The 16,616-nt window shown below is 49.5% G+C and overlaps 1 protein-coding gene across 3 annotated transcripts in view; it reads right to left on the bottom strand.

Annotated features, from left to right (window-relative positions):
• SIDT1 (SID1 transmembrane family member 1) overlaps window positions 1-15,564 on the bottom strand; it is a 37,616-nt gene extending 22,052 nt beyond the window's left edge. For 2 of the 3 annotated variants that reach the window (XM_082751500.1, XM_082751501.1), the window contains exons 1-3: window positions 15,262-15,564; window positions 1,320-1,441; window positions 195-365 (exon numbers count right to left, since the gene is read on the bottom strand). In XM_082751500.1, the coding sequence (XP_082607626.1) occupies window positions 195-365; window positions 1,320-1,441; window positions 15,262-15,459 (491 nt within the window). In that variant the 5' untranslated portion in view covers window positions 15,460-15,564. Of the gene's footprint in view, window positions 1-194; window positions 366-1,319; window positions 1,442-14,993; window positions 15,123-15,261 lie in introns of those variants that run through there. The other variant, XM_082751502.1, reaches the window with a different exon arrangement.
• Window positions 15,565-16,616: the final 1,052 nt, after the last annotated feature.

Here is a 16,616-nt window from a genome sequence, read left to right as displayed (position 1 = left end):
TGCCAGCATGTTGAAGTCTAAAGCTTTCAGAGTTGCAATATACACAGAGTACTATCAGATTAATCCAAAAAAAAAAACAAAAAACAAAAAAAAATCTCTAAAGGAAAGGGAAGGTGAAAGTAGGTAGATGGACCAAATGCCTGTATAACAGATGGATGAAGTAATTGCATTTGCATTCACACATTCCAGCTTACTCAAGTTGGAAGTTCTCGAGCCTGGTCACTAGCAGCTCATATGCAATATTAAATGGTGCCATGGAAGCGACGTCCACAAATATGATCTGTTCAGATGGTCCTGTCTCAGATGCTGGCTCCGAGGGACAGAGGGTCCGGCTCACTTCTTGGTAATTGTAGGTCCTCTGGTAGCTGTAAGAGCCAGTGGAAAGACAGAAGGGAAAGTTAGGTGGAAAGAGAAAGACAGTAGTTAAGACATTGTTCTGCAGTTTTAGAAATTATGTGATTTTTCCCTGCCTGTATAAATGAAATATTGGTCTTGGCCTTTCAGATTGTTCTGCTTTTTATTGAGAGCTCAAACTCCTCCTCTGTTGTTGTTTTATGGTATGCACATGGCTATGCTGGCCATCCTCAGCATTTCACTTCCCTCCAGGCTGCCCATGCCAACTGCTGATCTAGCACATCTGCCGTTTTCTGGCTTCAGAGAGAGGAACAACAGCTCAGAACAGGTGTTGCTGTTACCACCTCCTGCATCAGACAAGACACTGTGGGCTTCCTGCTGCCAGGATTTCAGCTAGATGATGGAGTTCCACATCTCAGATGGTCTAAGGTGCCTTCAAAGTCTCAATACTTGTAGTGCCACTACCTCTGAGGTTGCTGAAGCTTCACAATAGGATCATGTTCACAAAAACAAAGAAAATACTCCAAACCCAACCTCAGACTGAGCTGTATTTGGTATGAGAAACAGAATCTTATCCCCCAAATACACTGTAACTCAGCAGTTAGGGGGCTCTTTCAAGAGCTTTTTCAAGCCCTGGTCCAAACCAGAGGCCAAGAAAAACTTGCATACAACATAAGCAGCTGTGGAAATAACAACGCCATTTGGCAGACTCTGCTGACTGGTGACACAGGCAGGTTCAAAGCAGACATGTCCCCTGGTGCTGTGTGTACGTAGCTGAGAAACCAAGCAGGCTGTCAAATTTGAGGTTACCTCCCAGATCACAGTCGTTCTGTGTTCAGCTGACAGTGACCAAGCTTTGCAACCAAGCTGTCCACACAAGTGGACAGAGCTAGCACTAGAAGAAGGCTGGTGCTGGATGTAACTGGAAGACCAATGTGTTACAAAAAAGAGACTCCAGTACTTACAGGCCTCGAAAAATTAGGGGGACCTGCCATGACAATACTCCCTTCTGCTGGCGAACTACAAACAGGACAGGATATTGGAGGTTCTCAGAACTGCTGTTCACGTAGACACGCACTGCATCTACCTGTGGAAAGAGAAAGGAGAGAACGGGTAGCTGTTAGCAGAAGGCAACAAGCAAGACAGCTCCAAACTCAGGTGAGAGGAGCCCATCCCCTTAGACTGACCTAGATGCTGGCAATATCCACAGAGGGATCAACAGAGTTTGTCACTGAACCAGTTAGTAAGATCCAGAGGTCATTTAAGAAGCACCCCATTCCTGCCACTCTAATCCCGAATCACAGCCCTGTCCCCAACCCGGAGCTGGCTGTTAGACAAGACACAGTGAGCATATGCAGTAGATGAGAGGAAGAGAGTTTAGTAGTTTCTACTTATCCAGCTAGGAACAACCTAAATAACTCCCCCTTAATTTTATAACAACAACAAAAAATCACCCAAGGCTACCAACTAGAATTTCCTTGCTTGAACTCTAATGTCCCCAGCTCATTCAACACTACCAAGGAAGTCACAAAAACAACTGAAGAAGGCATTAAAAGTCAGGGATGAAAAAGCAGGTTAGCAGTCAGCATCTTTCTCTGTTGTTACAAACACTCAGATGACCATAACCCATATTTATACCACCTAATAAAACAGAAATACCCTTCTGAGTGCCCTCAATGGGCCAAGGAAGGATGCCTTGGTTTATGAGCAAGGCTTCCAGCATAGCCCACTGCACCAGCAGCTGAAGCCTTGCCTTACATTGTCCAGCCACCACACAGTTTCAGAGGTAAGACAGCTGTGAAGAAGGCAGCCCTCACTTTTCTGTTTGTTTTGAAAAGCAGGCAAGCAGTTTGTGTGGCCATGGCCCCATTTCCATTTCAAAGGAACACCTTGTTCAGCTCCCTCTCCAGTGCTGCATGAATTGCTCATGTGTTGTGCAAGCTCATGCCTTGTGTTCATCAGAAGACACAGTACCTCTTGATTGGAGGCCTTTAAATCAATGAAAACATATGAGGTAGATAAGAAATAAACCCACCAGGTCTTGCCTAGTGAGAATCTGTTTCAGCTTTTCAAGTGGAAGGGTCATCATACATATCTTCAACTTTCTATCCTCCATGCATAAGGAAGGCAAAAGGGGATGCCACCTTCTGAGAAAACATACAGAGCTGGCCAGGCAGCAGCAGGGCAGCTGCGCTTCCACTGAGGATACCAGAAATAAGGTTTAGCAGGAGGGTTTTGCAAATGCGTTCACAAGTCTAAAAGAATAAAATTTCACGTTTATTCTTGTTTAGTCATTCTAGGATCACATGGGAGTTTTGTTTACTGGAATAAAATGCTTCCGTCTTAAAAGCCATAATCATTACCAATTTTCCTGCCATCATCACCGTAATGCAGCACTGCCAACCACCAATTCCTAAAAAATTAAGTCTTCAACAGCAACTTGAAGGGACAGTGGACCCAAATGAAGGGAGAGTGGAACTGAACAAGAGAATATCGTGAACACATGCAGCCGTTCTTCATCCACAGGGAAACCAACTGTCAGCTCAGAGGGATCACAGTTTAGCTACATGTCCAGAAGCTTTTTGCCCATTCCTGGTTCAAGCAAGCCCACCTCTGCAGGTGATTTGCACCACCTCTAGTTAGGCATCACCCTCTGAACTCTGCACATTAGCACAGTGCAACAGGAGCTCACATCAGACACCCTGCAAATAGCACTGCTGGGTTATGCATCCTCAGCTATTCACAAATGCAAGCTAGACGTTAGGGAACTGCACTTTGTGTTCATAAAAATCGATGCAGAAGACATAATTATGCTTATGTCACATGTAATTGGGTTTACTTTAAGTGTGTGCAATTCATTGGTATTAACTGGAAGACTTTAAAATCTGCATCTCTACTTCTAAATTCTTAATTTAAGAACTGGGATAGCTGTATGAAGTATATGCTAATGCTAAGTTGTATTAAAAAAAAAAGAAATAGCTACTACTTTTACAGTTTGCCTAAGTTTTGGACACAGAAGTGAAAGCCGTACACAGACGAAAACACCTCTTCTTCCCACCTGAGATCTTCTCTTGCAGTAAACGAAGTATTTTCAATAATGATTCTAAGAAAAGCAAAATAAGAAGTACATAAACAGACATTTAGAAGCTGTTTAGAAAAGCTAGCCAAAGGAAAAAACCTGCTCTGAGGTGTCCTACAAAACACAGCAAGGAGCTCTCTCTTTCTGTCATTGAAAGGCACAGCTTTTGATATCCACTGGGATACATTAGGGATAGTTCTACGATTTGGGCTTAAAATCCTTGGAAATGCCAGCTCTCCCCACTGTTACATTATGGTGTAATTACAGCGAGTCATGTATCTCCAGTGGCACAAAATTTTTTTCCAGCTTTATGAACTTCTCATGACTTTTATCCTACACAGGTAAAAACACGTGCTACCTGCATTCTGTCACGTATTATCTGAGGAGCCATGGCCATGTAATCAAATACTGCTTCAGAAGCAGACGAGCACAACAAAGCACATCCTTTCCCAAAAGTGAACTTCACCAGACTCTTGCCTGTGGAGCTCCACATCAGATGTGGGGAACCTGCTCTGCTTGACAAATGACCCAAATATCGCATGGGCAGATAGGGGTGACCACGGCCTACCCCTTCCACACAGCTCATACCCAAAGAGAAGGATGGGAGAGCCGACTTTACCTGCTTAGGGAGTCAGGAGTGCATGGTGTCAGGGGCTAGATCTTCCTGAAGATCCCAGAAACTGGGAGCAGCAAGTACCCTGCAGTTTAGGTCACTGTTGGACAAGGCAGGGCATGAACCCAAAGAGTAGAGGCAGGTGGCAGAGCCTCCAGGTGTTTGTAACTGCCCAAGGCAACTCCGCAGAGCATAACCTCCCTGTATTTTACAAGATGGAGTCACCTCTGTAACAGCTTCCAGGACAAGCCCAACAGTAAGACTGCTCATCCAGTGACTTATTAGCACTCCACTCCCACATTTTTACCCTGACACCCTCCTCTTGGCCTCTCCATCCCCTGCTGAATCTGGCCAGAAGATTCAGCATTTTATTTTCCTGTGAAAGGGAAGCTAATTAAGACAGTGGCTGCAGGTACAATAATGCGGTTGACAAACTTTTTGAGCCGGGTCCACACTGCAGTTCAAGGCCCTGATTCTCCTTGCTTGGGGTGGCTGGAATGTCCCTGGGCAAGGGTCACTGCCCTTACTTGCACAGGGCTGCACATCGCCTCCTCTTTGCTGCCAACACTAACACTCTTTTCTCTCTCCTTAACCTACAGGGGAGTGCACTAAGCGTGTCTTTTTTTTCAGATCTCAAGGCTCTCCCAGGTTAAATGCCCCATTAGTCTGAAGATCAGACAAGTTTCCACCAAGGAAACAAACAAAAAAAAAAAGGAGGGGGTGTAGGAGGAGGAAAAAAAAAAAAAAAAAAGAGCTCCCTATGAATCCAAGGCTGAATCCAAGATGTTTACTTAACTAACAACCAGCATTGCCAAGATTAATACATCCTGTTAAGGGCTGATCATCTGTTTTCGGGCAGCCCTGCTGTTTTGGCAACTGCCGTTCCAGACACCCGCGGGGCCTGCTCAGAGAAGCGAAGACTTTTGCAAGTTCTGTCTGCCTCCATGCAGTTAATGTACAACTTCTGCAAAGCCTCCAGTGTTGCAACGGCGTGCTGTGTGCCCACAGCAGTCACCACCTCCATTTTCCAGATGCAGGGACTCAAGCGTGCAAAGAGAGGCAGAGGGCCACAAGCAATGAGTTTGGAGCTTATCAGGGGAGAAGCTCTGCTGGCAGACCTCAAAGTCTTAGCCTTTGCAAACAGACCTCGAAGCAAGTTTGTTTACATTTGCCATTGCAGATCCAAAGGTTTTGACACAATTAACGGAGCTGGCCTCCCCCAGATGACACCTCCATCTGGCCTGCTCACTGATGCTGACGGCCAAAGCTTGGCAAGCTGAGCCCTGGAGGACAACAAGCGCCTGGGTTACCTGTGCCTCCTGTGCCTTTTGCTAGAGGGGGGCTGCAGTGTTTCCCCCGGGGTTATCGAGAGCAACAACTGTCACAGAGCGAACACTGAGGCCTAGGATTCACTTTCTGCTCTACATCTAGGCCAGTACCAGGAGGCAAACCTAAGCATTCGTTCTCACTTCTTACCCACGTGAAAAGTGGTGTATGCTGTGTAACATGCTCTGGTAACAACAGACATGGAGAAGGCTGAGGTACTCAACAAGTTCTGTGCCTCAGCCTTCACTGCCAGTCAGGCTGCCCACGTCTCTTGAGTCCCTGACCCTGTAGATGAGGGCTGGGGGAGCAAAGCCCCTCCCGCTGTAAACAAAGAGCGGGTTCGAGACCACCTGATGAAAATAAAACGTGTACAAGTCCATGGGGCCTGATGACAGGCATCCCAGGGTCCTGAGGGAACTGGCTGATGGAGTTACCAAGCCTCTCTCCATCACATTTGCAAAGTCCAGGCAGTCAGGTGAAGTCCCTGGTGACTGGAAAAAGGGAAACATCACTCCTGGTTTTAAAAAGGGTAGAAAGGAGGACCCGGGGAACTGCAGACCAGAGAGCCTCACCTGTATGCCTGGAAAGATCATGGAACAGATCCTCCTGGAAGCAATGGCAAGGCACATGGAGGACAAGGAGGTGATCCAAGACAGGCAGCACGGCTTCACCAAGGGCAAATTGTGCCTGGTCGGTCTGGTGGCCTTCTGAGATGGACTGACTGCATCACTTGACAAGAGAAGACTGACCAATGTCATCTACCTGGACTTCTGCAAGGCCTTTGACCTGGTCCTACAGGACATCCTGGTCTCCAAATTGGAGAGAGGTGGATTTGAAGGGTGGACCATTTGGTGCATAAGGAATTGGCTTCAAGGTTGTGCCTAGAGAGTGGTGGTCAATGGCTCTATCTCCAGGTGGAGGCCAGTGACGAGTGGTGTCCCTCAGGGGTCCATCCTGTTTAATGTCTTTATCAATGACATAGACAGTGGGATCAAGTGCACCCTCAGCAGGTTTGCAGATGACACCAAGCTGAGTGGTGCAGCTGATACAACAGAAGGAAGGGAAGCCATCCAACGGGACCTCGACAAGCTTGGGAACCTAATATGGTTCAACAAGTCCAAGTGCAAGGTGCTGCACCTGGGTTGGGGCAATCCCAGGCATGAGGACAGACTGGGAGAAGAACTCATTGGGAGCAGCCCTGCAGAGAAGGACTTGGGGGTTCTGGTGGATGAAAAGCTCCACACGAGCCAGCAGTGAGCGCTTGCAGCCCAAAAGGCCAACTGCATCCTGGGCTGCATCGACAGAAGAGTGGCCAGCAGGAGGAGGGAGGTGATTGTCCCCCTCTGCTCTGCCATCATGAAGCCCCATTTGGAGTGCTGCATCCAGGTCTGGGGACCCCAGAACAAGAAGGATGTGGATCTGTTAGAGCATGTCCAGAGGATGGCCATGAAGATGCTCAGCAGGCTGGAGCACCTCTCCTACACGGAAAGGCTGAGAGAGCTGCGGCTGTCCAGCCTAAAGAAGGGAAGGCTCCAGGATGACCTCACTGCAGCCTGAAAGAGGGGAGATTTAGATTAGAGGTTGGTAGGAAATTCTTCACTCAGAGGCACTGGTGAGGCCCTGGCACAGGCTGCCCAGAGAAGCTGTGTGTGCCCCATCCCTGGAGGTGTTCAAGGCCAGGTTGGATGAGGCCCTGGGCAACCTGGGCTGGTGGGAGGTGTCCCTGCCCATGGCAGGGGGGTTGGAATTAGGTGATCTTTGAGGTCCCTTCCAGCACAAGCCATTCGATGGTGTAACTGCTATAGATGATTTCTTTCCACCTTCCCACTTTGTGTCTCCTCCTTGCAACGGGTGTTGAGGAGCTGAGCAGAATTTAGGTGCAGTTACAGGGAAGCTTGGGAAAGGAGAGAAAGGATTAATATTGAACTGCAAGCACAGCTTCTCTCATTTGCTCTCAGCCACTCTGACTTTTTGTTATGGAGTGCAAAGAACTCTAATTAGCAGAGGAAGACATTTTGCCTGGCAGGTGATCTGTCTAGCAAAAGCATCACAAAGGACAGGAATAACAGAGCAGTACCTATGAACAGATGTTTGCGTCGTGTCGGGACAATTAACCCATCTCAAACATTTAATCTCTACTTTGCTTCTAGATCCTATTGTCTGGATATAGACAATAAACACATTTGCATGCAACAGATTTCAAAATCTGGCCACTGAGCCTTTGTGAGCAGTCGTATCTCTCCCTTTGAAATTCAACACTCAGCATTTGCCTCAAGGGTACCATCTCCAGCAAAACACTTTAGGAAAAAAAAAAAAAAAAAAGGCAGGAGGGGAGGGGAAATCAAAGTGTTTTATTTAGTTCAAACATCATTCTTCCTCCCTACCTCTCCAAAGATCCTTCCATTTTAAGAACAAGCAGTTCTGACCCAACAACTCCTCTCTGCTGCAGCCAACCCATCACACACACCCCTCTCTCCCAGCGCAGAAATAAGATCCTAGCTACGCTGCATGGAAAAACGAGGGGGAAATCCAGCTAGAAAGTGCATTTTTTGTTTCTCATGATAACAATTCCCCACGCTAGAACAGAAGGAGCTGGTTCAGAGCCTCCTCTGCATCCGCCCCCACTCACTCAGCACTGATGGGATGAGGAGGAAGCTTCGCCTGGGCAGCAAGGTGGTCAGCCAGGCTGCTGCCTCTGCTGCAGCACCACCACTGCTGAGGGGCTTCACTTTGGACCAGGCACCTCCAGTGCCACAGAAAACCTCTCTCTTCCACATAATCCTTCTCGTTGCCAAGCCTCTGCCATGCACATCTCTATTCAGCAGCCAAGTTAGCGACAGTTTTGTCTCTCAGATGACTGAACGTGAACTTTTTTTTCCTGTGTTTCAAGGTGGACGGAACAGTCAGCTGAAAAGAGAGGGAGCTCTCAGTGCTACATTAAAACGCGTTAGACCGGGAAAGACAAATATTTGCGCTTCAGTTCTATCACCCTGGAGATAGGGGGAGAAAAAATAAAAGGAAGAAATTAAAAAAATGCAACTGGATTCCATTCTCGAGATGGGAACAGGCAGAAGGAGCCGGTCCCAAACTCACGCAGCTGACCAGGACCAACATGGCTGTGAACATTAAGCAAAATAAACCGGGCTCTTGTTGACACAAAAGAGTCCTTGGACTGATTATGAAGTCAGCATTTCCCACAGAGATTACACATCAGCTTAAGGCTGCACGGATGTGAATTTATGGGCAGGCAGGAGGTTGGAGCAAGGGCTTCTGCTGCAAGCGGAGTGTTTTGAGGATGTCAAAACCCTTCTCACCATCTCACGGGTGGGAGCAGTTGAGGCAGGGAAGCAGCACGTGCCCATTAGTGCCCAGCTCTTCCCATGGCCAGCCCGACAGGGGGAAGCAGAGACCCTGAAGGAAACTAATTATGGGGTAGCAACTGGACTTACAGAACATCTTTCCTGCCCTTTTATGAGATATGAGCATTACTCCTGTCTGATGGGGAAAAAAAGAAAAAGAAAACAAAAAAGTGGAGCTCAAAGAGCATTCCCTCTCCGTCTGACACTGTGCCCAAACGCCAGTAACTCTTAGCTGCTGTTGAAAGCAATCTGCCAAGTAACCTTGGTCCACAGTTTTCTTACAGCATCTCTGCCAGTATTAAATAGCCAAAGCAGCATAAACCAAGCGACAGACTCTGGGTATGTCAAGCCCAGCCTGAGTCGCATTGTTCCAGGATGAATATTTTCATTTAGAAGTTCCACTTTGTGCAAATACGCTCAGCGTGGACTTACGGCCTGCCATGGGCGTTCCCATGAGCTCACTCGCTTGTAACAGTATCTGTGCAGCAGAAATGGCAGAAAGACAAACACAAAGCGTGCTAATATTTTGTTTTCCTTTCAAAAAAAATAATTATATCCTCAAACCAATGTCACTAGGGAGACTCTAGGCCGGACGGAAAGAAAAACTAGGAGTTGCCACGCTGTGTGAAAGAGGTACCTGGTTTCTGACCACCCTGAGACTTCAGGGTGGCATTAAATAAGTAAATAAATCAGTAAATCCCTTTTTGAACAGCTTGCTAAGGAATGAACTGTTTGCTAACAAACAGCATCTTCCTAACCCCTGCCAGCTGGAACTGTGAGCTAGGACAGCCCCTGAAACCAAAGGGGTTTGTAACCTTCCTACATCCTCCCCCAGCCCAGACTCACAGCAGTAACTCCGGGATGCACACCACAACACAAACATCTGTCTTGGATCCCAAGTTCTTCACTTCCATCACGCTGGTGTGGATTGAATTATATCTCCTGCATGTTTTCTTCTCATTTAACCGTCGTATGTTTGTTTTAAACCCCCCAGAGCTAGCTTGTTGCTACGTCCAAAGAAAAACACCAGCACAGACAGAGCAAGGAGGGCTGTTTCTGAAGTCCGCCGTGTTCCTATAAGTACACGCAGCAGGAAACAACGTTTGCTTATGCAAGCACACTAAACTGTATTCTCAAGCCGGGCAGATGGCACACCCTTGCAGTACAGCTTTTACAGGCTGCACTTTCATTCCCTGAATATCCCCTGAAATAGCAGGCGAGGTCTGGGTAGGAAAAGACATACCTTCCTACCCAGCAACTTCTGCTCAAGTTATTTAAGGACATTTCAGCCTCCGCTTACAATGTAAATGTTTGTCTTATAAATCGCTGCGCTGCTCTTGGAAAGGGCTCAAGCCCAGGAGAGGCATTTTGGTGAAGTTGCCCTTATTCAGACCTTTCTTTTTGAAATCAAAACGCTGGGGCTATCCATATGTAGGGTTTTTTTTTTCATAAAGCCCACATATGGATATTCTCCTTCACCCCTCTAAGTAGAAAAATAAATCACAAAGCACAAAGAACTCAGCTTAAAGCAAAGCTGGGTGCCCACCTTTCTTTCTCTTAAGTTACCCCATTTTTGCCAGGGAGCAGGGGGTTGCTCAGTTCCTTTCCCCAAGCCCCATTACGCCTGCAAAACGTGTTCCAAAGGAGCTCTGTCGAACCTTGCTAGGCTTCAGCCACCACACGTTGTAACTTCCTTTGATTTTATGGGCTTGGACACCGTGCCTACATTTCTGGCTCAGAAGACATTTAATTTAGCATTAGGCTCCAGAAATGGTGAGCTCTTCCAGCACCCCGTGGTGAACGGACTAGCTCCAGCAGCCAAAATGCAACAGCGTCCAGGCCCTGGATATACTGCAATAGCCAGAGCTCTGCTGACCTTAAGAGATCTCCTTCTTACCTAAAAGCCCGTAGTCTTCCCAACTGATTTGCTTTCTACCTGTGTCTCTGTGGCTAAAATGGTGAGCTTCCACTCAGCACTGAGGAAAGACAAAGCCTAACCTGTTCGTCTCCCTGCGGCTCAGGTTTGACCATCTCCAAACAGGAAACTAAAATCTTACTGCATGCACAGGATAGCTGTGGGCTGAAACCTGGGCTGGAGCCAAGAGCAACATGACAGAGAAGACACCCGGGAGAGCACGGGGATACTCTGAGGGAGCTCAATTCCAGCCCGCAGAGCCCTACACGTGCAGCCTAAAAGCAGCCCAGGAGCTGGAGGTGAAAGAGCGGCTCGTAGATTTGTTGCAACGAAAGGTGGCTGCTGCTGGAGTGGGACCGACGTGCACGTGAAACAGAGGCTATGACAGACTCTTTCACCCAGGGGCAGGGGAACCCAAGTGCATCACACTCTGAGTTGGAAAAGGCCCCTGGTCTCTACCTGAGGGCTACACAATTTGAGGCATCAAGCTGAAAGACTTCTGTCCTTCTCACTAGCATTGCTTCCCCTCTTCCCTTGGGTTGGCCAACATCTTCCCCAGCTGCAGACATGAGGGAAGGAAGGGTTGTGATGTTAGCAGGTCTCAAGGCAGCACACAGCCTCTCTCCCTCGTTCACTGGGGGGGAGCTTTTACCTCTCAAGCAGGCTCCACGTAAGAAGCAGTGACTCCGGGGCTGCGCATCCTCACATGACACAATTGCTAAGCAGAGAAGCCACAGCCTAATCTGCTGCCAATGCAGGCTTACCGTGAGCATGGGCCATATGGGAACCGAGACCGGGACTCTGTTCGTACTCCTGGCAAGGGAGGAGGAGGAAGAAAATATCACCCACTCATTCCCCTAGAATAGGTGCAGCCTACTGCTCAGCTTTTGGGCTCATCGTCACCGAAATGCATGAATGTCCACGTGCTGCATCTCAATTGCAGCAGTTTTGCCTAGAAAAGGAAGGCTGGAAACTCGTTCTCCTGAGAGATCCTTGTTTTTCTAAGCACCCAGGTAATCCTCCAAAACATGCACTCAGCTGATTCTCTGATTAGGAAGAAACTGTAGTGTCTCCAACAATCTCGTTCCTCAAGATACTCCCTGGCTTCACTTTGAGCCTGGTAGAGGAATAACCCCCAAGTCCAAGATGAGTGCCATTTGCCTTTCCGGCAAGTTAACCATTAGTGACTGCCAGAGCTTACAATGGAGGAGAGATCAGCTCACATTGAATTTCCTCAGTACTTTGCCCCAGCCTCCCTCATCTTTTTGGAAGCCCTTGTATTACTGCAGGTATGGAACTAAGCAGGTTCCCTTGCTTCTCGCATAAATCCTTCTCTAGCCAACGGCACATCCAGCAGAAATGCTCAGCAGCTCTTGTTCAGCTTCCCAGACTGACACACTGCACAGGCAGCTCCAACATGACATCCCCTTCCCTCCCTCCCAAGTAGGGACATGTTGAATATTTGGAATTTGAGACACTCAGGAGCACGCCACGTTCATTCCCCTTCTCTCACCTCCCCCCATCATGGATGTCTCCAGTTTAAACAACCCTAAAATAAGATAAAGCTGCTTGCCCAACTAATTGCTCACTACTACAGCATGTCTGTGTTCGCTGGTAGAGTGCATATCAGCAGGAACAACAGCTGGGTTTATTATTTTTAATTTTTTTTTTTACACTCACGGTTAAACATTAAACAAACAGCTGTGCAGAGAGGAAATTTTCAAAGTGCAGCTAGGAGAAGAAAAAGAATCAGAAGAGCAATAAAAGACCCCACAATAAATGAAGACTTGCCACCATGGAAGACCGAGGAAGGAGTTTCTACCATGGAGGGACCAAGGAGGGACACGTGGAGGCCAGCGCTAGAAGCTGCTCACAGCAGAGGTAGCTGTGCTCCTCCTCCTTCAGCACAGCCCTACTTGTACAGCTCCACCTCAGGAATTGAGGCCTAAACCCTAGCTGCCAAGCACAGGAAAGCCTGAAAGCTGTCCCAGCTCCAGACACAAGGTGAAGCATTTCTGCCCAGCACCTAGGAGGTTCACTCCCCCCTCAGACTAGCAAGGTATACATATGTAAGTTTCTTCCAGATGACCAGGTCAGCAGGAAAAAAAAAAACTTCTTTTCATTTCATATGCACAGAAAAGGAGATGCAAAGATATGAAGTGACTTGCCTGGCTCAAAGCAACTCTGCTCCAGCACCCTGAGCTGCACTTTGCTCACAAGTAGCTGTATACAAGGCAAAAGAATCCGATAAGGAAGGCTTTCCCCTTCCCTATGGCGTGCATAGCTGTATCCCCGAGAATAAGGAGGACTACGTGGATGAGGATCATCCTTTGAGGTCAAGGAAGCACAAATTTTCAGAAAGAGATAGGTCTCTGAAGCACCAAACAGGAGCGATGGCCTTTTTCCTCCTTTCCCTCATCCCTCATTCAAGCACTGCTCTATCCAGCTGCGTTTTCAGATGTGTCCTGGCAGCCACAGCACGTGAGCAAACAGAGCACTTGCAAAGAGCCAATGGATCTCAGGCCAGCCCTCGTGCCTTGTCTTTGGCTCCAGGTTGTCCCTTGCCTTGAAGGCCTGCCCTCACGAGAGAGAGCAGCAGTGGGGAACAGCTGAACCCACAGCATCAGCAAAACAAATCCCTGCTTCAGAGCCAGGCCACTCCAGACCTGGCTTTGCTTCAGAGGGAAAGCAATTAAACTCGCCCACTGCAGCCCTTCCTAGTGGAAAAATGCTCTTTTTATTCAATTAAATCCCCTGTAACTGAGGTTAATGTTCCATGTGGTATCTGCCTCGAGGTATAAGAGGCTTCTGGCTGACCTGCCATCAGCAGAGACAGGAGGAGACTGAAGGGATCGGGAAGAGCAGAGCTTGCAGGTGGCCGGCAGTTGGCTAACACTGGCTGAGTCTCCACTCCCTAAAAGTTGGAGTCCAATGACTGCCGTGGAAAGGAAGGATTAGCACACTGAGTTTTTGCAGGACTGATATTCCTTCAGAAGATCCAACAACTGCTGAGTTAACGGCATGCCCCTAAGCGTCCTCACCACTCGTGGACAAGCAGCTTGCCCACAAGAGCATCGTCCCTGATTAAAGTCAAGGTTCTCACCACCCAGCTTCCAAACTTTGAGCAATCACCACCAGCAGGGAGATGCAGGACGATCAGGACAGACCTACCTCCAGCTCTGACCAGGCTGGCAAGAGGAAACCCAGTCAGGATTGCCCTCATCAGTTCAGGGCCACAGCCACACACGAAACCAGTTACCTTGGTTAGCCAGCAGGCTTGGCTCAGCTCAGGACCAGTGTCTGTAGGGCTCCTCGGGATCTCTTCTGGGCACCCCTCACCAGAAACTCTCCTAGCACAGTTCACGTTTAAGTGGTTCTCCCTTTCAAATTAGTTTTCCTAGCCGGAGCCACCTGTATGGCACTCTTTAAGCGTGTTGATGTTTGGAGAGTTCTGCATTCAAAAATGATCGAGCCTCAAACCTGAACTTTCCTTTCCTAGATGTGCTCTCAACCAGCTCAACATCACTGCAGAGACTTCAGAGTCCAGCATATGGGGATGTGGAGATTAGCACCCTAAGGTTTCCACTTAAATGTGACGACAGTCATTGCACGTTGTCTCTGCTAGCAAGCCCCAGACACTATTTTTTCTGCTAGCAGCCTTGGTTACAGTACCCAGTACCTGTAACACCACGAGAAGCTCAACTTACATTACCCTGAGCTTTTACAGCAAGGCTCGCGTCCAAAGAATGAATTTGGCCTTTCGTGCTCTGTGGTGACACCCAATAGTTAAATAAACCTGGGCTGGCTCACTTGCATCAGCCCTGAACCAAAATTCATGCCCCATAAATACCAGGTGCATTTTATTACACTGTGACACACAGAACAGAAGAAAGACAAGTCTGTAAAGGTCTGGATTTTGCAGGGTAAACCGAAGCCTTATCAAAAAGTTCCCCCCCCTCCCCCTTTGGAAGAATCATGCTCTTAAAACTCCCTTCATATAAAAAAAAAATAGGAATGCAGTGTGGAAAGATAGATGCTTTCCATTTTCTCTCGTTCTGTGCCGCTGAGGACAGGAGGGTAGGTTCATTTGTATGGTTCACCATCTTTCGGGAAACCGAGGCGTTCTCCCCGGTAATTAATGCCCGATCCAAACAACGGGGGCAGAGTTTCCAAGGCACCACTTAGCTACTTGGTCTAAACATGACATTAAGAAAGAAAAATAATAAAAATAAAAGAGGGGGATGAGGTGGGGGGGGGGAAGCCGCAGCAGCTAAGCCTGCAGAAACGCCGTGCTTCCTCCGTGCCTTTGGCAGCGCTGCCCCGCAGTCCCCTCGCCCCGCAGCTCACCTGCCGGGCTCCCGGGGGACAGCCCCGATCCTACAGCAGCTCCCGAGCTCCAGGATGTATTTAGAAAAGGGTTGGAAAAGGCTCACCCAGCGCGGTTCCCGATCCCCTAGCCTTCAACCTGCCTCCCCGCAGGTGCTTGAGGGGGCTGCGGGCAGGGATGAGGGGGGGGTGAGCAGAGCCCGCACGGCAGCGGGAGCCCCCCCCGGTGCCCGTTCCCCTTTTCGGGAGGGATCAGGGCGCTTTGCCAACCCCCCTTGGAGGCTCCTACCTGCCCGGGCTGCCTGCTGTAGGCGAAGGCGTAGAGCCGCTCGGCGCTGATGTTCACGGCGCCCCGGTAGAGGCGGCCGAAAGCTCCCGGAGCGGGGCTGCCCCCGGGGCCGCCCCCCAGTGGGGTCGGAGCCGCCGCCGCCGCCCAGAGCAAGGCGCAGAGCAGGGCCCCGGGGGTCGGGGGCTCCCCCCCGGCCATGGTCCCGGTGCTGCCGGCCGCCCGGCTGCTTCTCCCCGGCGGGGCGGGCGCCCGGGAGCCGGGGTTGGGATTTCCTCGGCCGCACGGGGGTGGGGGGAGGCGGGCAAGCAGCGAGCACCGGGCACCCCCCCCCCCCCCCTCGCCCCGAGCAACTTTGCTGGGAAAGGACCCTCCGCGGGGAGGGGATAGGGGAGGGGATGGGGAAGGAGGGGGAGAGAGGAGGGAGGAGGGTCTCCGCCGTGTGGCCGGCCCCAAATCGTGAGCCGGCGGTTGTCAGGGAGCTTGTCCCCTTCGGGGTGTGGGATTTGGGGTGAGGGGTATGCAGGCGTCGTCGGGTGTGTGGGGACTTGGGCACGGTTGTGGCATCCGCGGGGCTTCGCATCTCACACAGGGGCCATGCCAAGCAGCTGGTTGGGGCTGCTGAGAGCTGGGGGATAAATGCCGACGGTTTTGAGCTCAGTCCAGAGGTGTGAAAGGCTGCAGCACAGCGTCGGTCCACGCTTCTTACGCTTTTTGAGGTGCTCGTGAAGCTGCTACAAAAGTCAGTGTGATGCTCTCAACCTCTTCAGCAAGATGACAGCGATACTGTCAGGCTGCCAAAGGGCCAGAGGTCTGTCTCTGCTCTCCCCTCCTATGCTCTTTTGTTGGAAACATGCCTGGGAAATGTGTCGGATCCCATGGCGCAGGGATGCACTTTTAACTCAGAGAGGGTAGAGCATCACCGAAGCGACCTGAAAGGCTTTTCAGACTGAAGGCAAACTCGTAGAAGCCACGGTTTTTTAAAGCCAGCCTTTGTTCTCCGTGTTATCTCTGGCCAAAGCGGCTTTCCAAGCTGTGGGGTTTGTTTTCAAGGCTGAGAGATTTCCCGGGGGCTGCTCTTCTTTGGAGGAAAAGTTGTAAGGCTCAGCAAAACGACTCAGCTTACGTTATGCTGCCATTTTGGTCCCTGGGCCTTTGTGCAATCTCTGCCAAGAGCAAACAAACAAAACAATTGTCAGTGACCTGTGTTAGTGAAGCAGACCACATGCAAGTCCCTCTGTCTGCTGGCAGAGCCCCAAGAAGCAGCACTGAGGGTAAGCCCCCCACACGAGGTCTCCTGGAAGATGGGCACTCCACCACCAGGAGTGCCTTCCAGCCTGGAGTTTCACGCAGCGCAG

The sequence above is a fragment of the Aythya marila genome (genome assembly GCF_965140915.1).
Source record: "Aythya marila genome assembly, chromosome: 1".
NCBI classification, from domain to species: domain Eukaryota; kingdom Metazoa; phylum Chordata; class Aves; order Anseriformes; family Anatidae; genus Aythya; species Aythya marila.
Note: the sequence above shows the minus strand (reverse complement) of the source record. Positions and strands in the feature narration are given on the sequence as shown.